Source organism: Salarias fasciatus, chromosome 5 (assembly GCF_902148845.1).
Source record: "Salarias fasciatus chromosome 5, fSalaFa1.1, whole genome shotgun sequence".
NCBI lineage: Eukaryota > Metazoa > Chordata > Actinopteri > Blenniiformes > Blenniidae > Salarias > Salarias fasciatus.
This window is the reverse complement of record NC_043749.1, coordinates 28,723,143-28,739,806: the sequence shown is the minus strand read 5'-3', so window position 1 is coordinate 28,739,806 and position 16,664 is coordinate 28,723,143. Positions and strand designations below refer to the sequence as shown.

At 42.1% G+C, this 16,664-nt stretch overlaps 1 protein-coding gene across 1 annotated transcript; it reads right to left on the bottom strand.

Moving 5' to 3' along the window:
* Positions 1-8,741: 8,741 nt before the first annotated feature.
* LOC115388485 (odorant receptor 131-2-like) lies at positions 8,742-14,198 on the bottom strand. The gene is made up of 2 exons (XM_030091649.1): positions 14,046-14,198; positions 8,742-9,536 (listed from the first exon to the last, which is right to left on the bottom strand). Exons 1-2 carry the CDS (start codon positions 14,196-14,198, stop codon positions 8,742-8,744), a joined length of 948 nt encoding a protein of 315 aa, XP_029947509.1.
* Between the last annotated feature and the right edge of the window lie 2,466 nt (positions 14,199-16,664).

Genomic DNA, 16,664 nt, shown 5'->3' with positions numbered 1-16,664 from the left:
GGGGATTCAGAGATTCTGCGGGAAAGTTGAAGAGAACACGAGAAAGATCCCAAAGTATCACAGAATAACTGGTAAGGGTGAGATCTATGAGCAGAACAGACTGCAAAATGCAACTTCATATGCATACAGACCTTTATTTTTACCAGTGTGATTATATAAGAGAGAAGCTACAGCTGTAATTGAAAGTAATTTGATGTTTTGAATGACATTATTACCTCACTATTACATCACCTGTAAAACAAACATATTAAAGGAAATTGTGTTTCCATTTAAACCCAAGGTATTGTTGAATTTCTCAATTTGACTAATAATGTGTAAAAAAAAAACTAAGTAAATAAACTGAAAAACAGCTGCCAGCTTATTAGTTAGTGAAATCCGTCAATAAGTGAATATATCTTAACTGAAACTGAATTATATCAAATCTATATTTAACATATCAAATATCTGAGAAATATTAAGCTTGTCTATTTCAACAAACCCACTAATAATAAATATTTTTGTACTAAAACACAATATTTCTGCACACATCATATAGATAATAAAATATGGAACTAACAGTTGTTTTTTTTTAATTGAAACATCTCTATAGAAGCATAGACAAGAAAAACAGTTCATATCTCACCGAGGCTGTAAGACCGAGTCTCCACTGCAACTGGAGTGGAAATGAGAGGGGCTTTAATTCAGTGTTTATATATTCAGTAGATTGATGCAAGAATAGAAATAACGTCACTGAAGTGTGTGTGTGTGTGTGTGTGTGTGTGTGTGTGTGTGTGTGTGTGTGTGTGTGTGTGTGTGTGTGTGTGACTGGCAGTAAACTTCGTACTTCAGGATTTCAGAGCTTTGATCAAACACCTTCCCTTCATACATCTGTGCGGTTGTGTGGCAGCTGTAGCAAACAATCACTCATTAAAAACCAATGACGTCACAATTTAGCCCAATATAAATGCAGTAAAACCAACCGTGGAGTGAATTGCCAATAATGTAACATGGATTAAAAATATCTATCTACACATATTTGAGGCTGAGTGAAAAGTAAATCTCAGTAACGTATTATAATATGAGAAAGAATGTTTTACAGTTTTTCACTATCGTTGCCATTTTATCATATTCATTTAAAACTGTCATGGTTTATGTTTTGCCCTGTGTTCTTGTGGTGTTTGGGACTCTTGCTTCAGGCTCTGTTGACTCCCTGTCCTCATGTCTGGTTCCTGCTTCCTGCTCTGACGTGGTACACCATGTGTCTGACTGTGTGATTGCAGTCACCTGCTGCTCTGGGCTTATAGTAGCCTGGCATGCCAAGACTGTCTCTCCATGCTCAAGGATACATGGTAAACATGGGGAATGTTTCCCCATGTATCCTTGAGCATGGAGAGATAGTCTGGCGTGCCAGGCCAGGCTTATAGGGGACCGTCTGTTCTGTATTCTGGTCGCCAGTTCGTCTTGTCTTCAGGCCTGGTCTTTCGTGATCAGTGTCAGTCTATGTTTCTGTGCTGCAGCAGGTCCTTGTTCGGTGCCCTTCCGGACTTTGCTCCCACACCCAAGATGGGCTCCTCCTTTGTTGATCTGTGGGCTTTGGTTTTGTGATTTTTGGCTTTCTTGATTGACAATAAATGAGTTTGATGCACTCCTCTGGTGGTGCCTGGCTTATTGGGTCCCCAGCCCTGCACTTTCCTCCCTTCAAATCCAACAACAAACTGTCTTGCAGGTGATATGGAAATTTAGTGTACAGTCTAAATATCAGACCTTTGCATTATGAAACCAGAATCCAATCCAGTGTGACGCATTAACAGATCATATGTGTATTTGACTTCATCTTGTTGCATAACTGCAGAACTATACCTGCTCCTCCTGTCAGCCAGCTGACTCGTGTGTATGGTCGATAAGAGGTGAAACCAATCTTAACAGAAAATACACTTCTACTCTATCAGGTCTGATGTTGTTCTCTATGGATCTGTGGACGAACCATTCTGCAGTATGGGAGGTTGGAGAGGTGGTTAAAATTACTGCTAGCTCAGTATCAGAGCTCGTTGCTTACCTTTCCCAGTATTGTCTCTTCTTTTAAAGGTTTGACGTCATCCAGTCAAGACAGACTGAACCTTGGTGCAGTGTAACGTCAGCCTGCCTACTCCTTGAAAACACTGGATCGACCCTATATACACGTCTGGGGCTATTCTTTTTTAAAAGACTAACCATATTTTATGTCCAAATAATCCCCTTCAATTAGATCCAATCCACCAGGATTAATCCTGGTGGATTGTATTAAACTCAGATCGGATCCAAAATTGGGTATTTCAAACAGCATTTAATCTTGATAATTCAAATCCAGATTTGGAAATCCAATCCTGCCTTTAATCCAGATTTGAGCCTGTGTTGGGTACTTCAAAACTTCAATCCCAAATCTGGATCAGTTTTGTCCTGAAAAACAGCATTAAATTAATTCCACCTCAGGGTTGGATCAGAGTGTGATCCCATGTATTAGTTCCAGATATACTCATCGACAGATACCTTTTACATGCATTTCTCGCAATCATTAGTATGAAAAGATATTTTTAAAAAAATTAAACCTCTTCATGTAGTTTTTATTTTGTTGAACAGAAAAAAAATAATCAAAATTTCTTAGTTGTCAGAAAAGTAAGTCAAACAACAAAAATTTCCTCAACCCAAAATTGTAACACCTCAACTTAAAGTTTTCACACTACATTTCCATTTGCTTTTCCAGTAATTGTATTTTTACTTGATGTGTTCTTGCTGAAGCATGGTAAGTTTTATTTGTTCCTTAGAAGTAGAATTTGCTGGTGTGCTCAGAAAGAGATAAAGTTCAACTTACAAGAGTGACTTTATTTACATTGTTTGTTAGTCTGTAACAGAAAAGATTTTAAGTGCATCAATTTGCCTGAAATTCAAAAAATAATAATATCCTTGTTTAAACTGTAAACATTTTTGAAAGACTTATTGCACCAGTTGCTGCTGGAAAATAAAATTAAACAAAGTCAATAAATAATAATAAATTTAAATTTACTTCAGCAGCATTAACTCAGGAGCACAATATATAAAACACTTTAACCTACAAAACAATTTGTGCTGATTTTTTCCCCCTTTTTTTTAATCAAAATGAGGAAGCCAGGATTAATGGCTACAATGTGCACGTTTTGCAGTGCACAGCTTCTCAGAGCGAGGTTTGAAGCATGATACTGCAACTCTCAGCTGCTGCTCAATGTTTAGCTAGGACCTGTACTTGGTCTTCAGTGCAGCAACAGCAGAGAAGCCAGTCTCACAAAGGTAAGATGTAGCAGAAGGAAGCATAATGCCCACAGACCTCTGCTCTTAGAGTGGATATTGCCTCTCTGAACGCAGCCAGAATTCTGTTTTGACTCACTATCTTCATCTCTCTCTGCCTTTCTTTTCATCCCTGTTAAAAATGTCTTCATGTTGTCTCAGGGTTTGTTTACTGGCTTTACATCGCAGCTCCTTGCAAAAAAACCCTACACCATAGAGACTCTGACAATGAGAGCATCACTGCCAACTACTGGAGTGGATGTGCAATTACACTTCATTTTAGTACGGTGGAAAAAAAACATGTTCCCCACGGTCACACGCGCCCCCCTGGGCATAGCACTGCACTCCCCCAGGGGGCCGCGCCCCACAGTTTGAGAACCACTGGTTTAGATTAACACCAGTAAAAGTCATTACAAATAAGTGTTCCAAGTTTGAAGTTTTTTTACCAATTTAAAGTATATAACAAATCCAAAAGATCGATGTCTTAAATCTATACTGCGTAACTTCGGTCGCCCTCTAGCGGAATTCTGCGTTCTTACAACAATAAAGCCGGCGCTTCCACATGACGTACGCCCCGGTGTCCCCCCCTCCCTCTCTCCCCCCAACCTGCCACGGTGATTCGCGTTTCCACAGTGCGAATCACCGTTGGAAACGGTTTTTATTCTGTGTGAATAAGGACAGCTGGTGAAAAAAGATGGACTCTTCCGAAAAGGTCATTATTGCTTTCTTTTTTTGCCACACAAACGCAAATCGCTTATTACAAACGGGAGACAAGGTGCCTGCTAATCTTTCTCGGCCATTTCTTTGGATTCTCTGCCATGTCGCTTCCTCGGTCTGCCTGAGCTCCTGCGTGTTGCTATGAGACCCTCCGTGCGTCCTCCCCCTCCCTTCTTGTTGTGACGTAAAATGCGTAATTTCCTGTGCGCCAGCGCGGGAATGTCGCCGGTCGACAAGCAAAGCAAGAATTATATATATTGAAAAATCCCGCGAGATGTTAGAGGAGCTGATCGGCTTAATCTGCATTTTGTCATCTCCACTAGTAGTGGCTTGGCAAAAACGTACATTCATAGACATTTAAAGTTACGCACTATAGCTTTAAAATAAACTGCTCTTATTAAAGTGAGACACTGCAGGTGAACAGAGGTAAAAAAAATAAATTTATAGATACCAATCTGAAACGTTTGCTGTTGATCAGCAAACATGACAAAAACAAAACAAAAAAATCCCTATTGCCCAAAATGGTCCAAATTGTCTGTATTTTAAACTAAAATTTATATCCAAATTTTAATGGTGGATGGAGCCTGGTTTAAATTATTTTTTAATTTTAATACACTACTCTGTGATGTCCTTTTATAAAATGCATCTCAAAATATGAAAGGTCAGTGACAAGGCAGTTGTTTAAACAAATTGAAGTGAACATTGACTCCATGCAACAGAAAATATTTTGAATGAGTATATAATACTTTTGCTTTTGGTACATTAATTTATGAAAGATCTCTGTAGCCTTACAAGTGTGTTTCCACCGGACGCGTTTAACGCGACTGCATTCGAATCCTGCCCGCTGCTGCTGTGCAGGATACGGTGATGAGGAGGGCTGTGATGTATGTGCAGGATGTTTTGTGTTGCATATTAGTACCAGCGTGACGCGTCCCGCGAATGAATTCACACACCAGCGATAAAACTCGTGCGTGTAGCACAGCTCGCTTTAAACACGTCCAGTGGAAACACACCGTAAAACTGTTGGACAGGGGGTTCTGAGGACCAGGGCTGGAAACACTGGTTTAAAGTCAGCACTCCCTGTAATGTGAGTCCTGACAAGGCACACACACACACACACACACACACACACACACACACACACACACACACACACACACACTAATATGTCATCAGTCTGGCATGGCCTGGCTGATCTAACTCAACACATTCCATAGCTTTATGTGGAAGAAGGAGGAATATTTTGAATGTTTGCCATAGCAGGAGTAGAGGTCGGCCAAAACTCTGCCCAGTAATTCACAGGATTAGATTTTTGTACAAGCAGAATGTGCAAATGTGATGACAAACTTTTCCAAGACAGACTAATCCGAGTACCTGATCAGTTCATTGTGCACTCCCTCATTCCTCATTGGAGTCACCATCCTCAGGATGATGTAAACTGATCCGTCTCTGTCTGACCAGGCCTTTGGCTTCTCTTCACTGACATGTTTTCTTCCTCCTTGCTGGTGTCGTTGCTGTCCATGCTGTGTTGAACACCCCTGCTGCAGCCACTCCCACCTTGGTAAAGTAAAACCTGTGTGCTGCTTTGTGTGGACGCTCATTGTGCACAGACCCTCTGTTATTTTCAGATGACAACCTATCATTATCAAACAAAGGAAAGTATTACCCCTCACAAGCGGCCCTCACTTAAATAGTCTGTTGACGATTCGCTTTAGATTTTTCCTTTCACAGACTTTGCTTTTCAAACGATAAGCACTCCCCCTCAAGACGTGACGATTGAAGCCACATCTGTGTGTATCTGCTGTAAAGTGCTGCTTCATCCCATGTGGAGTTGCGGTGACCTGGGGCCTTACCTATAAAGCTTGCGGCGCACAAAACGAGCCCCAAACCTTGCGGTGCCGCCCCTCTGCGCCAAAGCAGGTACCTATATACATTTTGCGAAGGGAAAAAATGCGCGTGACTTTGCGGTCCTCACCGCCAACAAAATAGGTGCCGTACGGGACCGCACAATTCAGAAAAACTACGTGGAGACGACTAAGCAGAAGGAAACGGAATTGAAAAGCCTTTATTTGTCCCGCATGGGGAAACTGCAGGGTTGCAGCGGCAAGAAACGTAGAAAGAAAAGTAGAAAAATACAAAGCCCAACCATACAAGGAAAAGTTAAATATAGTTTGTATGTAAAATTAGATATAATTGCATAACAGGAATATACTGACCGACACAACTAATTATTTAAGTTGAATTAAATATAACGGAAATAAATCGGAAGACACATTTAATTAAATAATAGATAGAAGCCGACAGATATAAATCAAACATAATTTACACCAAGATCCAAGACAGATATAATGAAATAAATAACAGACATAAGTTCGATATAATTTAAATATACATTTAAGACAGACAGTGAGTGGTGATGATTGCACATGAGGGGAGACACTTTGAGGAAGTCATGTTCAGTGCGCTTTGGAATGTTTCCATCCTGTACCATCTCCTTTCTGCATCTTCTAAAATAAACACAAAATAAATAGTTCACAGGGAGCAATCAAACACATCACATATAAACATGTACAATGTCTTTGTCTCTGCACTTACAAATACCGACTGTCCCTTGTATGACAATTTTTCTCATGATACACACTTCAAATTGTTCACAATTAAATGGCAAATTGACACAAAAAATGTTTGCTATTTTGCCATGGCCATATCTGACGTCCGAACCCCGAATCATCCCGGGTTCACAGCCTCTATGCTGCAGCGCGTTAAATCCTGCTGACTCCAGAGGCAAAACAATTTAGATAATGCCTGGAGGCACAATCATATTGTGCAACCATTTCCACTACATTTTTATGTTAAGTTTTTTTTTCCTTTTTTTTTAAAGGTGTTTCCGCAATGTTGAGACTCTATGAATTATGACAACTCACCTTCAAGTCGGACCACTTTTTTCACTTCAGCAGTAGTGCGCCCGATGGCTCTGACCACGTTGTGGTCACCTGCTCCCACTCAATATTTTTCCGTCTGTCCCTCCACTGCTGTGTCCTCCAGAGAGGACAGCAGACCGGCTCTCCACCTCACCAATAACGGCAGCAGCATCACCTCAGCCCTCCACAGCAGCAGATCCACCGCCTGCATTCGGCGCGTCTCACCTGCCGGCGACACTTGTGTTCTGCAGCGAGACGCTGATCGCCTTGAAAAGGAAAAGCTGCGTTGTTTTCTGCTGAATGTGCGATTAAATTGTAAATGCCATGATTATGCACACTTTTGCTCATTTGGCTGATCATAAAGTGTTTTCTATCGTTTTCGTTCGTTTCTTTATGTTTGGAATAAGATTTAAAATGTTGCTTTTTTTTTTATTTGAATGCTTCAACACAACCTGCCCGAATGTCATTAAAATCTTAATTTTTCGACACTTCATCCGCCTGATCCGCGGTTATCTGCAGGCTCCGCGCGTGCGCCTCACTGTCTAATATACCCAAATTTCATTCATGAGTTCATTTGCATACCCATATATGGTGCCAAGGGGTGGAGTTGGGGCAGGATTGTGGGTGTGATCGGCCACCGACACGTTCTCCGCAGGATTTGAAACCGTGACTTGGAAATTGCAAACAGCTGTGCGGCGCACTTTTTTTTGGCTCCCGAATTTTTTTTGTGGACAGAAGTTTGCGTTGCGTTCCCACGCACCATTATTGTCAGATTTTCCCGCAGGGTTTTATAGGTGAGGCCCCTGGAGCAAATCCCAGCTATCTGTGGGTGGGGACAGGGTGCACCTGGACAGGTGTCTCGTCCACCGGTCAGAGTGGGTACACAGCTTGCTTTATTCAAAAGCACTGCTTGTCTAAATGCTGACACTTTGTTTCTGAAACGGTTCATCCAGAAAAATAGTAATACACCAGACTACATGGCACACATTGAATAAACCAAATTCACACCATGCCTCAACATCAAATTTATCGAACCAAAGACACTGAAAAGACAAAGACACAAACATTAGCACACTTTAAAAAAGAAACACTAGTAGTTGTATGTCATTCCCTTTATTGTAAAAATAGTGAATTTTATGCAAACTACACATCCATCAAACAAGCCATAATCTGTAAATCTAGACCCATCTTCTTTCACCTGCTTCTCCAGGAAATGGTCTCTATGCACAACCAAACCACCTCCTGAAGTTCAGGAAGTGGTGAAGTTGTGCACAGAGTCCATATGCACTGGCAGAGAAATCCCACACAGACACAGGGAGAACATTTAGAATTTACACAAAGACCAGAATGAAACCAACAGTGTCAACAACTCCAACACCTTTTCACCTCAGTCATGAAATCTCGTCCATTAACTTGCTGTGAATTGATACTTTTGCAATGGTTTTGTAGGAAGAAACCTGTGAAAACACATAGTTTGAAAAATGTGCTTCCCCACGACTCCAGCCTCAGTTTCTGTGGCTCAGAAGGTAAAGCAGGTCATTTTCCCTGTCACTGTTGGTGGTTTGTTCCCACATCTCTTCCTGAAAATGTATCGGGGGTTGTTGGCGAGAAACTAAACCCCAGGTTTTTCAAAGTGGCAGCAATCGTCATTGGAGTGTGTGTGTGTGTGTGTGTGTGTGTGTGTGTGTGTGTGTGTGTGTGTGTGTGTGTGTGTGTGTGTGTGTGTGTGTGCGTGTGGGCGTGTGTGCGTGTGTGTGTGTGCTGAGACTTACAAAGCAGTATAATATAAAAAAAAAAAAACTCTAGCCATACACGATTGAAGTCCCTTCAGAAGTCCGCCGACTGTCCTCTAACGGTACACAGCAAATACTTTTTCAGATACTGTTTAAAGGTTTTGTCTCGCAGCCCATAGACAATCGGACTGATGAGTCTGGGGAGGATCTGGATGAAGATGAAGCAAACATACAGGACATGGAGAAAATATTTAGGGAACCAATACAGCAAACTTCGTATAATTTGATCGTATACGTAGGTTAGCATGCACAGCAGTAGCTGAAAGCTGTGAAGCAGGATCGTATTTCTGGCCTTTGTTGTGTCACTGTCAGGTTTTTTTGCTTTTGCGGCTTTAGCGGCAAAAATAATGTGAAGATAAGTGTAGAAAATGGTAATCCAAACACCAATCAGGTAAATTATGGAGGAAATTTCCTGACTCTTAGTGCTTAGTGGATGTCGGAAGACAAGGTTCCTTTCGCACAATAATTTGGAATATAACAAACGTAGAGGCTCAGTTGCCAAAGCAATACAGATGTCTGCTAAAATTGAGATTGAACTGAGAGCCCAAATACATCCAATCAGGATGTACGTTCGTTTGATAGTGCATAACTCATTGTGTCGCAACGGGAAGCAAATGGCGATGAAGCATTCCACGGCCATGACAGCAAGATTTAACGGTGTGTTTGAAGTGGTGAAGAGAGCTAAAGTAATGATGAGGCAACAGACGGACGCATTGATTTTGTAGAAGATGTAACTGGCGACGAAGAGACTGATGGACGAGGTGAGCTGGATCATGTCGTTTATCACCAGGTGGATGAACAGGATGTACCGAGGATTTAAGTAAAAGATCTGGAAGAGAAGAGAAGACAATTGTTCATTAGAGTCTGTCACCAACAGATCCCTTTTTGAAATTCTCATGCTGTCTCTCGTTTCGAGCTCGCTGGCTTCCCCTCCCCGTGAATTTTTGCCCCCATGTGTTTCACTAGTGTCTGATGGTGCAATTGCCTTTACCCAGTGACGGCGCTGTAGCTTGTTGTGTAGCTGCTTTGTCTGTGTTTCTCCATGATGCTGTGTTTCCCGTTTTTTTTGGATTCCCCGTGTTCCTGGGTTTCTGGTGTTCTATAAAAGGAGCATTTGTATTGCAACCTGCTCTGTTTTGCTTTTCAGACCTTCCCTCACACTTTACAGTACTAATTAGCCAAACCATGGATTCAGCCAACACCTTGTCAAACCCATTGTTCTTTGTATCCTCAGTGGTTCATTCAGTGACGCCATGATATGATCCTTAATTATCAACTTTTAACATAATGACTGAGAGTAGTGGCTGAATTCTTGTCTGCCAAGTAAGAATCTGGGGTTCACTTCCCAATTGATTTTTTTTTTTTTTTTTTGAGAAAACAAATAATAGATTTATGCTGTGATTTACGCTCTGTATCAGAGCAAGATACAAGAATCAAAGCCAACCGAGTGCACATCCAGCTACCTGTCCTCTCTGGGACATCTGGCTCAGACTTTAAGGTCCAATTGCATTTCTTTTCTTTTTGTCTTTTTTTTTCTGGCAATTGCTCCTCCGAGCCAACAGCAGTAACTGTGGTGGTTAACTTATCACATGCAATGCAGCATTTCTCCTTTTGTTGGTATCCCCAACATCAATGCACCAAACAGTGTTTTCATCTCAACCTCGCTGACAAGAACACGACTGGAAATACAGAAGCTTGTAATGCAGGAGTGTAGAATTGAAAGAAGTCCTTTTTCCCTACTGTCATCAGGTTCCAGAACAGCTGACCGTCAACTCACTAACTCACTGCTAAACAGTGGCAAAGATCTGATGGCACATATTCATGCTGCTCTCTTTATTTTCATAGATGCACTTCTTAACATAATGTTTGCACTCCCTTCTTTTCACAGAGTGCACATAATTTAAACAATATACAGCCCTCTTTGAGAGAAGCTCCCCCAGAGGTTGGAGTTGTGGAGGCAAAAACTCAGATCTGGGAGGAGTTTGGGGAGGCCATGCAGGAGGGGAAAGCAGGTCTCCACTAACACTGTTTACAGTGGAGGTGGGGAGCTGCTGACCTCAACTGAGGATGTTATAGGACAGTGGAAGGAATACTTTGAGTACCTCCTCAATCCCGTCGCCACGTCTTCCAAAGAGGAAGCAGAGGCTGAGGTCTCAGAGGTGGACTTGTCCATCACCCAAGCTGAAGTCACCGAGGTGGCTGGTAAGCTCCTCAGTGGCAAGGCACCGGGGGTGGATGAAATTTGCCCCGAGTACCTTCAGTCTCTGGATGCGCAGGGACTGTCTTGGTTGACGAGTCTCTGCAACATCATGTGGCAGTTGGGGACGGTGCCTCTGGACTGGCAGACCGGGGTGGTGGTACCCCTTAGGATGTGCTGCAACAATAGGGGGATCACACTCTTCAGCCTCCCTGGGAAAGTCTATTCCAGGGTACTGGAGAGGAGGATTCGACTGATAGTCAAACCTCGGCTCCAGGAGGAACAATGCAGTTTTCGTTCTGGTTGTGAACACTGGACCAGCCCTATACCCTCCATAGGGTGCTCAAGGGTTCGTGGGAGTTCGCTCGACCTGTTCACATGTGTTTTGTGTATTTGGAGAAGGCGTTCGACCACCCCTCTGTATGACCGGGGTCGGAGTCTCGTCCGCATTGCCGACAGTCGGACCTGTTCCCGGTGCATGTTGGACTCCAGCAGAGCTACCCTTTGTCACCGATACTGTTCATAATTTTTATGGACAGAATTCCAGGTGCAGCCAGGGGCTGGAGGCTGTCCAGTTTGAGGACCACAGGATTTCATCTTTGCTTTTTGCAGACAATGTTGTCCTGTTGGCTTCATTGAACCTGGACCTACAGCATGCACTGGGGCGGTTTGCAGCTGAGCGTGAAGCGACATGGATGAGGATTAGCACCTCCAAATCCAAGGCCATGGTCCTTGGCCGGAAGAAGGTGGCCTGTCTTCTCCAGGTCATTGGAGAGACCCTGGCTCAAGTGGAGGAGTTTAAACATCTTGTGGTCTTCTTGATGAGTGGAGGAAGAATGGAGGTGAGATTAGCAGGCGGGTCGGTGCAGCGGCTGCAGTGATGCAGTCAATATATCAGTGTGTTGTGGTGAAGGAGGAGCTGAGCCAAAAGGTGAAGCTCTCGATTTACCCGTCAATCTATGCCCCCACCCTCACCTATGGTCATGAGCTTTGGGACAAGACCGAAAGGAGAAGATCTCGGATACAAGCGGCTGAAATGAGCTTTCTCCACTGGGTGGCTGGGCGCTCCCTTAGATACAGGGTGAGGAGCTCAGTCAAAAGGGGGGAGCTCAGAGTAGAGCTGCTACTCCTCCACATCGAGAGGAGCTAGCTGAGGTGCTCGGGCGTCTGTTTAGGATGCCTCCTGAACGCCTCTCGGGGGAGGTGTTTCGGGCACGCCCCACCGTGAGGAGGCCTTGGGGAAGACCCAGGATACCCTGGAGAGACTATGTCTGTCGGCTGGACAGGGAACACATCGGGAACCTCCCGGAAGAGCTGGAGGAAGAGTCTGGGGACAGGAAGTCCAGCCATCTCTGCTTGGACTGCTGCCCCTTCGACCTGGATGGATGGATGGATTGACAGCCCTCTTTTACATGCTCTTCTATTTACCATCTTAATGTTGGCATTTTCAGTGGACAACAGAGAAAGAAGTACTTTCTGTGACGATGTTTCCGATGTACTCATTTTCTGTTTCCCATACTCCTCTCAGTGTGCGCTCCAACCTCCTCAGTCCCTTGTTATTGTAATGTAACTGTCTTTGCCGCGTGTCACTCATTCTAAAAAACACTCACACATGAGCATACACACACTCCCCTTCTCCAATAGCAGTGACACACCCACTGCAGTGCAGCATGCTGTGAGGTTTATCTCATGCTTGCAAGCAGCACATAACTGCAGCACATGCAGTCTTTGACCAGGGTGAGAACTTATCAACTGCACCCACAGCATGATAAAAAAAATCTGCGACAAGGCATGCTCACTTTCAGTTTTATGCCATGTTTGTGTCAGATTCTGTGTTTTAAAATCCAGAATTTCAGATGATCAAAAGCAGTTATTTGGACAGTGATGGTGTCATATGATGAAGACCCACTCCAGTGAAAATCATGTTTTTCATGTTGTCCACATGTTCATGTTGCATTTTTCTGATGCTGGAGGACATGTGTTGAGAAAACTATGCTCAAGATTGCATTTCTGATTATTTCTGCAGTCAAATTGCTGTGAATGATAATGATCCTGCAGGATGAAAAAATACTGGATTTGTTACATCACAAACCCACCGGGCGGGCCACAAGCTCATTTTGACAGGTAATATTTTGCAGTGCAGAGGCTTCTCCAGCTCGCAGTAAAGAGCGGAGTGGCACGACTCTGTTCTGAGATTCACAGCCTGGAGGGTTCATGGAGAGAAGCTCCTGCTGGCGGGTGAGAAGGCTGGCCAGTGCACGGAGCAGCACTGACTCTGCCCACAGCCCAGAGGCGAATCGCTAATGAGCTCTGGAGCTCTGTAGATGCAGAGGCCTGGAAAAAGGCACAGGTTTGGAGATTTTGCCTAAAAACTTTATAAACACAATTTAAACACTCCTAAGAACGCTCTAAAATTGCTATAAAAGAGGATTACAATGGGACTTTAACAAAGTGTTCAGACTCAGAAAAACAGAGATCTGCACTTTGTTGCATTGTTTCGTCGTGATTATGCTCATAAAAACGTACCAAATGCAATAAAATGCCAAAAAAAAAAAAAAATCCTGTGATGATCACAGATCTTAGTGAGGTGCACATATGAAACTGAAGTGTTGGGGGGAGAACCTTCATGTTTAAATATATTATCTAGTTATAATAATAATAGGTTCCCCCTCAGCCCTTTCTTTGTAGATAATTTATATAAGTAAAGGAAGAATTTGAGGTGTTGTGTTATATTTTGACAGTATTACATGATTACATGCATTATTTTATAGCTTTGCGACTGATCAATTCAAATTCGTTATTCGTTATTATTTTTTTCTTTTTTACATTCTATTAATTGTGGCCTTATTGGTTCATCTGATAATCTTTTATGCTGACCTGGGAACAAAAACATTCCTCTGTCAATCAAACGTTATTTGTTAGACACTTTTTAGATTAAAAACAGCACAAAATGCTTCACAGCATTTAAAAAACATAATAGAAGTACACACACACACACACTCCCAGTTCTGTTGCTTCCATTTCAGAGACATGCTCCAGCTTTCATCACACCCTACATGTTAGAATTTCAGTACGTCCTCAGTTCATCTGTTTCATTGTTAACATCACCGTGGAGCACACAGGTAATGATTGATTGCTGACCTGGTGTTTCCTGAAGGTGTGTACCAGCGTCCCGTTGATGTAGTTGATGATGACACCGATAGCCAGGAGGATCACATTTTTGGCTACAGCTGAACTCGCAGTGTCTCGATAGTGAAAAACAGCCGACACGTTGGCATCAGACGAGGAAGTCATGGAGGTTTCCTATTGAATTAAAAAAAAAAACGAAAAGAAAACAGATACAGATGTTATGTTTACAAGATTCAAAGTCTCCATGTTATTTTTATTTTCTCCACAACACTGTTTCGATGAACATAGTGACGGCCGTTTTTTTAAATATTTTCAGATTAAATGATTATCCACTGATATATTCAAGCTCAATGTATGTATTTTCAAAACTTTCAACAAAAAATACATTATTTTTCTTAAGCAAATGTCACATTTTAGAAAAGTGAAATTCCAGCTGTATAAACCTCTAATTCACTAATATGAAAATGAAAACTAAGTTTGAGGGGAAAAAACAAGATAAAAAAGATGTGAATTAATTGTGTAGTATTAAATAAATACATTTATGCTGGATCAGAGGTGGATCCAGTTCTTTATTTTTTTCTGACAAAAAAACTCTTATTGTATAAACAGAATAACTATTCTAATTAAATTAAACTACCTTTGGACATTGAAATAAAAACAGTTTATTCAGGATTGCTACGGACTAAATTGAAAATGAAAACACATTGCTTCACACTTGTCACGAGAAACACAAACACTTTTTCCTTTTTCTCTTTTCAAGTCATTTTTCATCCTATTTGCTCTGTGCACACAGTGGAAGTTGCAATGTGTGTATTTTCACACTCATCCAGTGCACCAAAAAAGTCTTACTTATGCTTATTTAGACTTTCTGTTAGACTCACTCGTAGATTTAGACTTATTTATACATTTTGTTTGTGCAAATGTCACATTGTATTGCAGTACACCAGCATTCAGCACTGAGATGTGAATGAAAGGACTTAATCTTGACATGGTTATCATGTCATGATGGAGACTACTGTTTCAAATTTACAGACATTTTCAAGATAAGACATTAAATAATGACCATATGTAATGAAATACAAATCCTTGAAACATCATGAAAGGAGAAAAAAAGAATTTGAGTTTCAAGTATGACATTTTACATCGATATATGAATTGAATTGGTTTGAATGATCTGCTTTTCTTGGGTCAAATATTTTTTTTAAAAAAAGTGGTTGTAAATAAACATCCATACATTTGAAAATGTTCCTATGAAACACAGTTACTCACCTTCAGTGTAGCTCTTCAGTCTGGGATTAATGTGAATTCAGACTGACGTCTTTGAGAGAAGCAGCCTGAAGTCTGAGTCCTGCTGTAGAAACATCACTGTGACATCCTGCAGACCATGGTCACCTCTTTTGAAGGTCGACGTCATCCAGTCAAATAGAAAGGCAGAACATTTTGTGTAGTGCAGTGTTGACCTGCCCACTCCCGGAAAACACCTGTTAAATCTCTGTGGGCCAACCAAGACATCCGAGGAAAGCAAACCGATTGAATTGACTTTCACTCACCCTGTGTAGCACCCTAATATTAAAATGAGCCCTTCTCACCAACGAGTTTGATTCCTGCAGTGTGCTATGTTTAAAGTCAGCTCTGATTATATAAAGCTACAACTTCTTCACACAATTAAATGTGTGTGTTTATGATTCATGCTGGGCTGTAACTGATTTCAGCTGCTCTCACACACCCCTCTGTGATTCCCCCCTAATGTTTTCAGCTGGTAATCATTCCAGAACTTGTCCTAGTTTGTGCTCCTTTCTTGCTTCAGTGTTGCTCGTTGGTTGAAGTGGTTATTGCTCTCAACTCACAGCCAAATATCCTGGGTTCAAATCCTTACAAGGGCTTTCTCTGTTAAGCTATCATGTTTTCCCAGTGTGTGAGTGGGTTTCATCTGGATTACCCTCCAGGTACTTGATTTCCTCCCACAGACCAAAAACATGCACGAGAGGTTATTTGGTGACCTTAAATTGGCCACGTTTACATTGGCCCAAAAATCTTCTGTATAATCAGAATGTAAGGTCAAGTAGATTATAAATGTGTATAAACACCTGAGTGGATCTGCTTCACTGGGAATGGATTATATTTCGGATTTGATTGTACAAGGTAGTCTACTCCGATTAATAATCCGATCAGTGTCTCATATAAACACTGCCTAACAGCAGAGATTAAATGGGGGATTGTTCATTAAGTGACGTGATGACATGCACAGTAAACAGGAAGCAAAAAAGTCAAAAACAAGCAAGAGAACTCAACGGTGTCATCCAGGGGTACTCCGAAAGGTGTAGACACTGCTCTGGTGAAGTTGCGGCACACACCCAGTGGTACAAGGTGATTCACCATGTGATAAGAATGGTGAAAGATATCCAGTAGGACAAGCACTGCTTGGAGAGAGAGAGCAGAGCTTCCATCAGGGCACTCCACAACAGACCAAGGCCATTCTGCGATATGAATGCCTGTGATAGCACCAATATAGCATCCCAGGACTCTTACGGGGCACAGTAGTTTCACACTGTCTCAAGGGATGCTCAATGGAAAGCCATATAGTGCGAGCCTCAAGTCTATAGTATAGACCAGGGGTCTCGAACTCCAGTC

Excerpts from the sequence above, each read along its gene's own strand:
- LOC115388485 (XM_030091649.1), bottom strand. The coding sequence starts at position 14,198 with ATGACTTCCTCGTCTGATGCCAACGTGTCGGCTGTTTTTCACTATCGA. Across the intron at positions 9,537-14,045 it reads ACACCTTCAGGAAACACCAG|ATCTTTTACTTAAATCCTCG; the intron begins GTCAGCAATCAA and ends CTTCTCTTCCAG.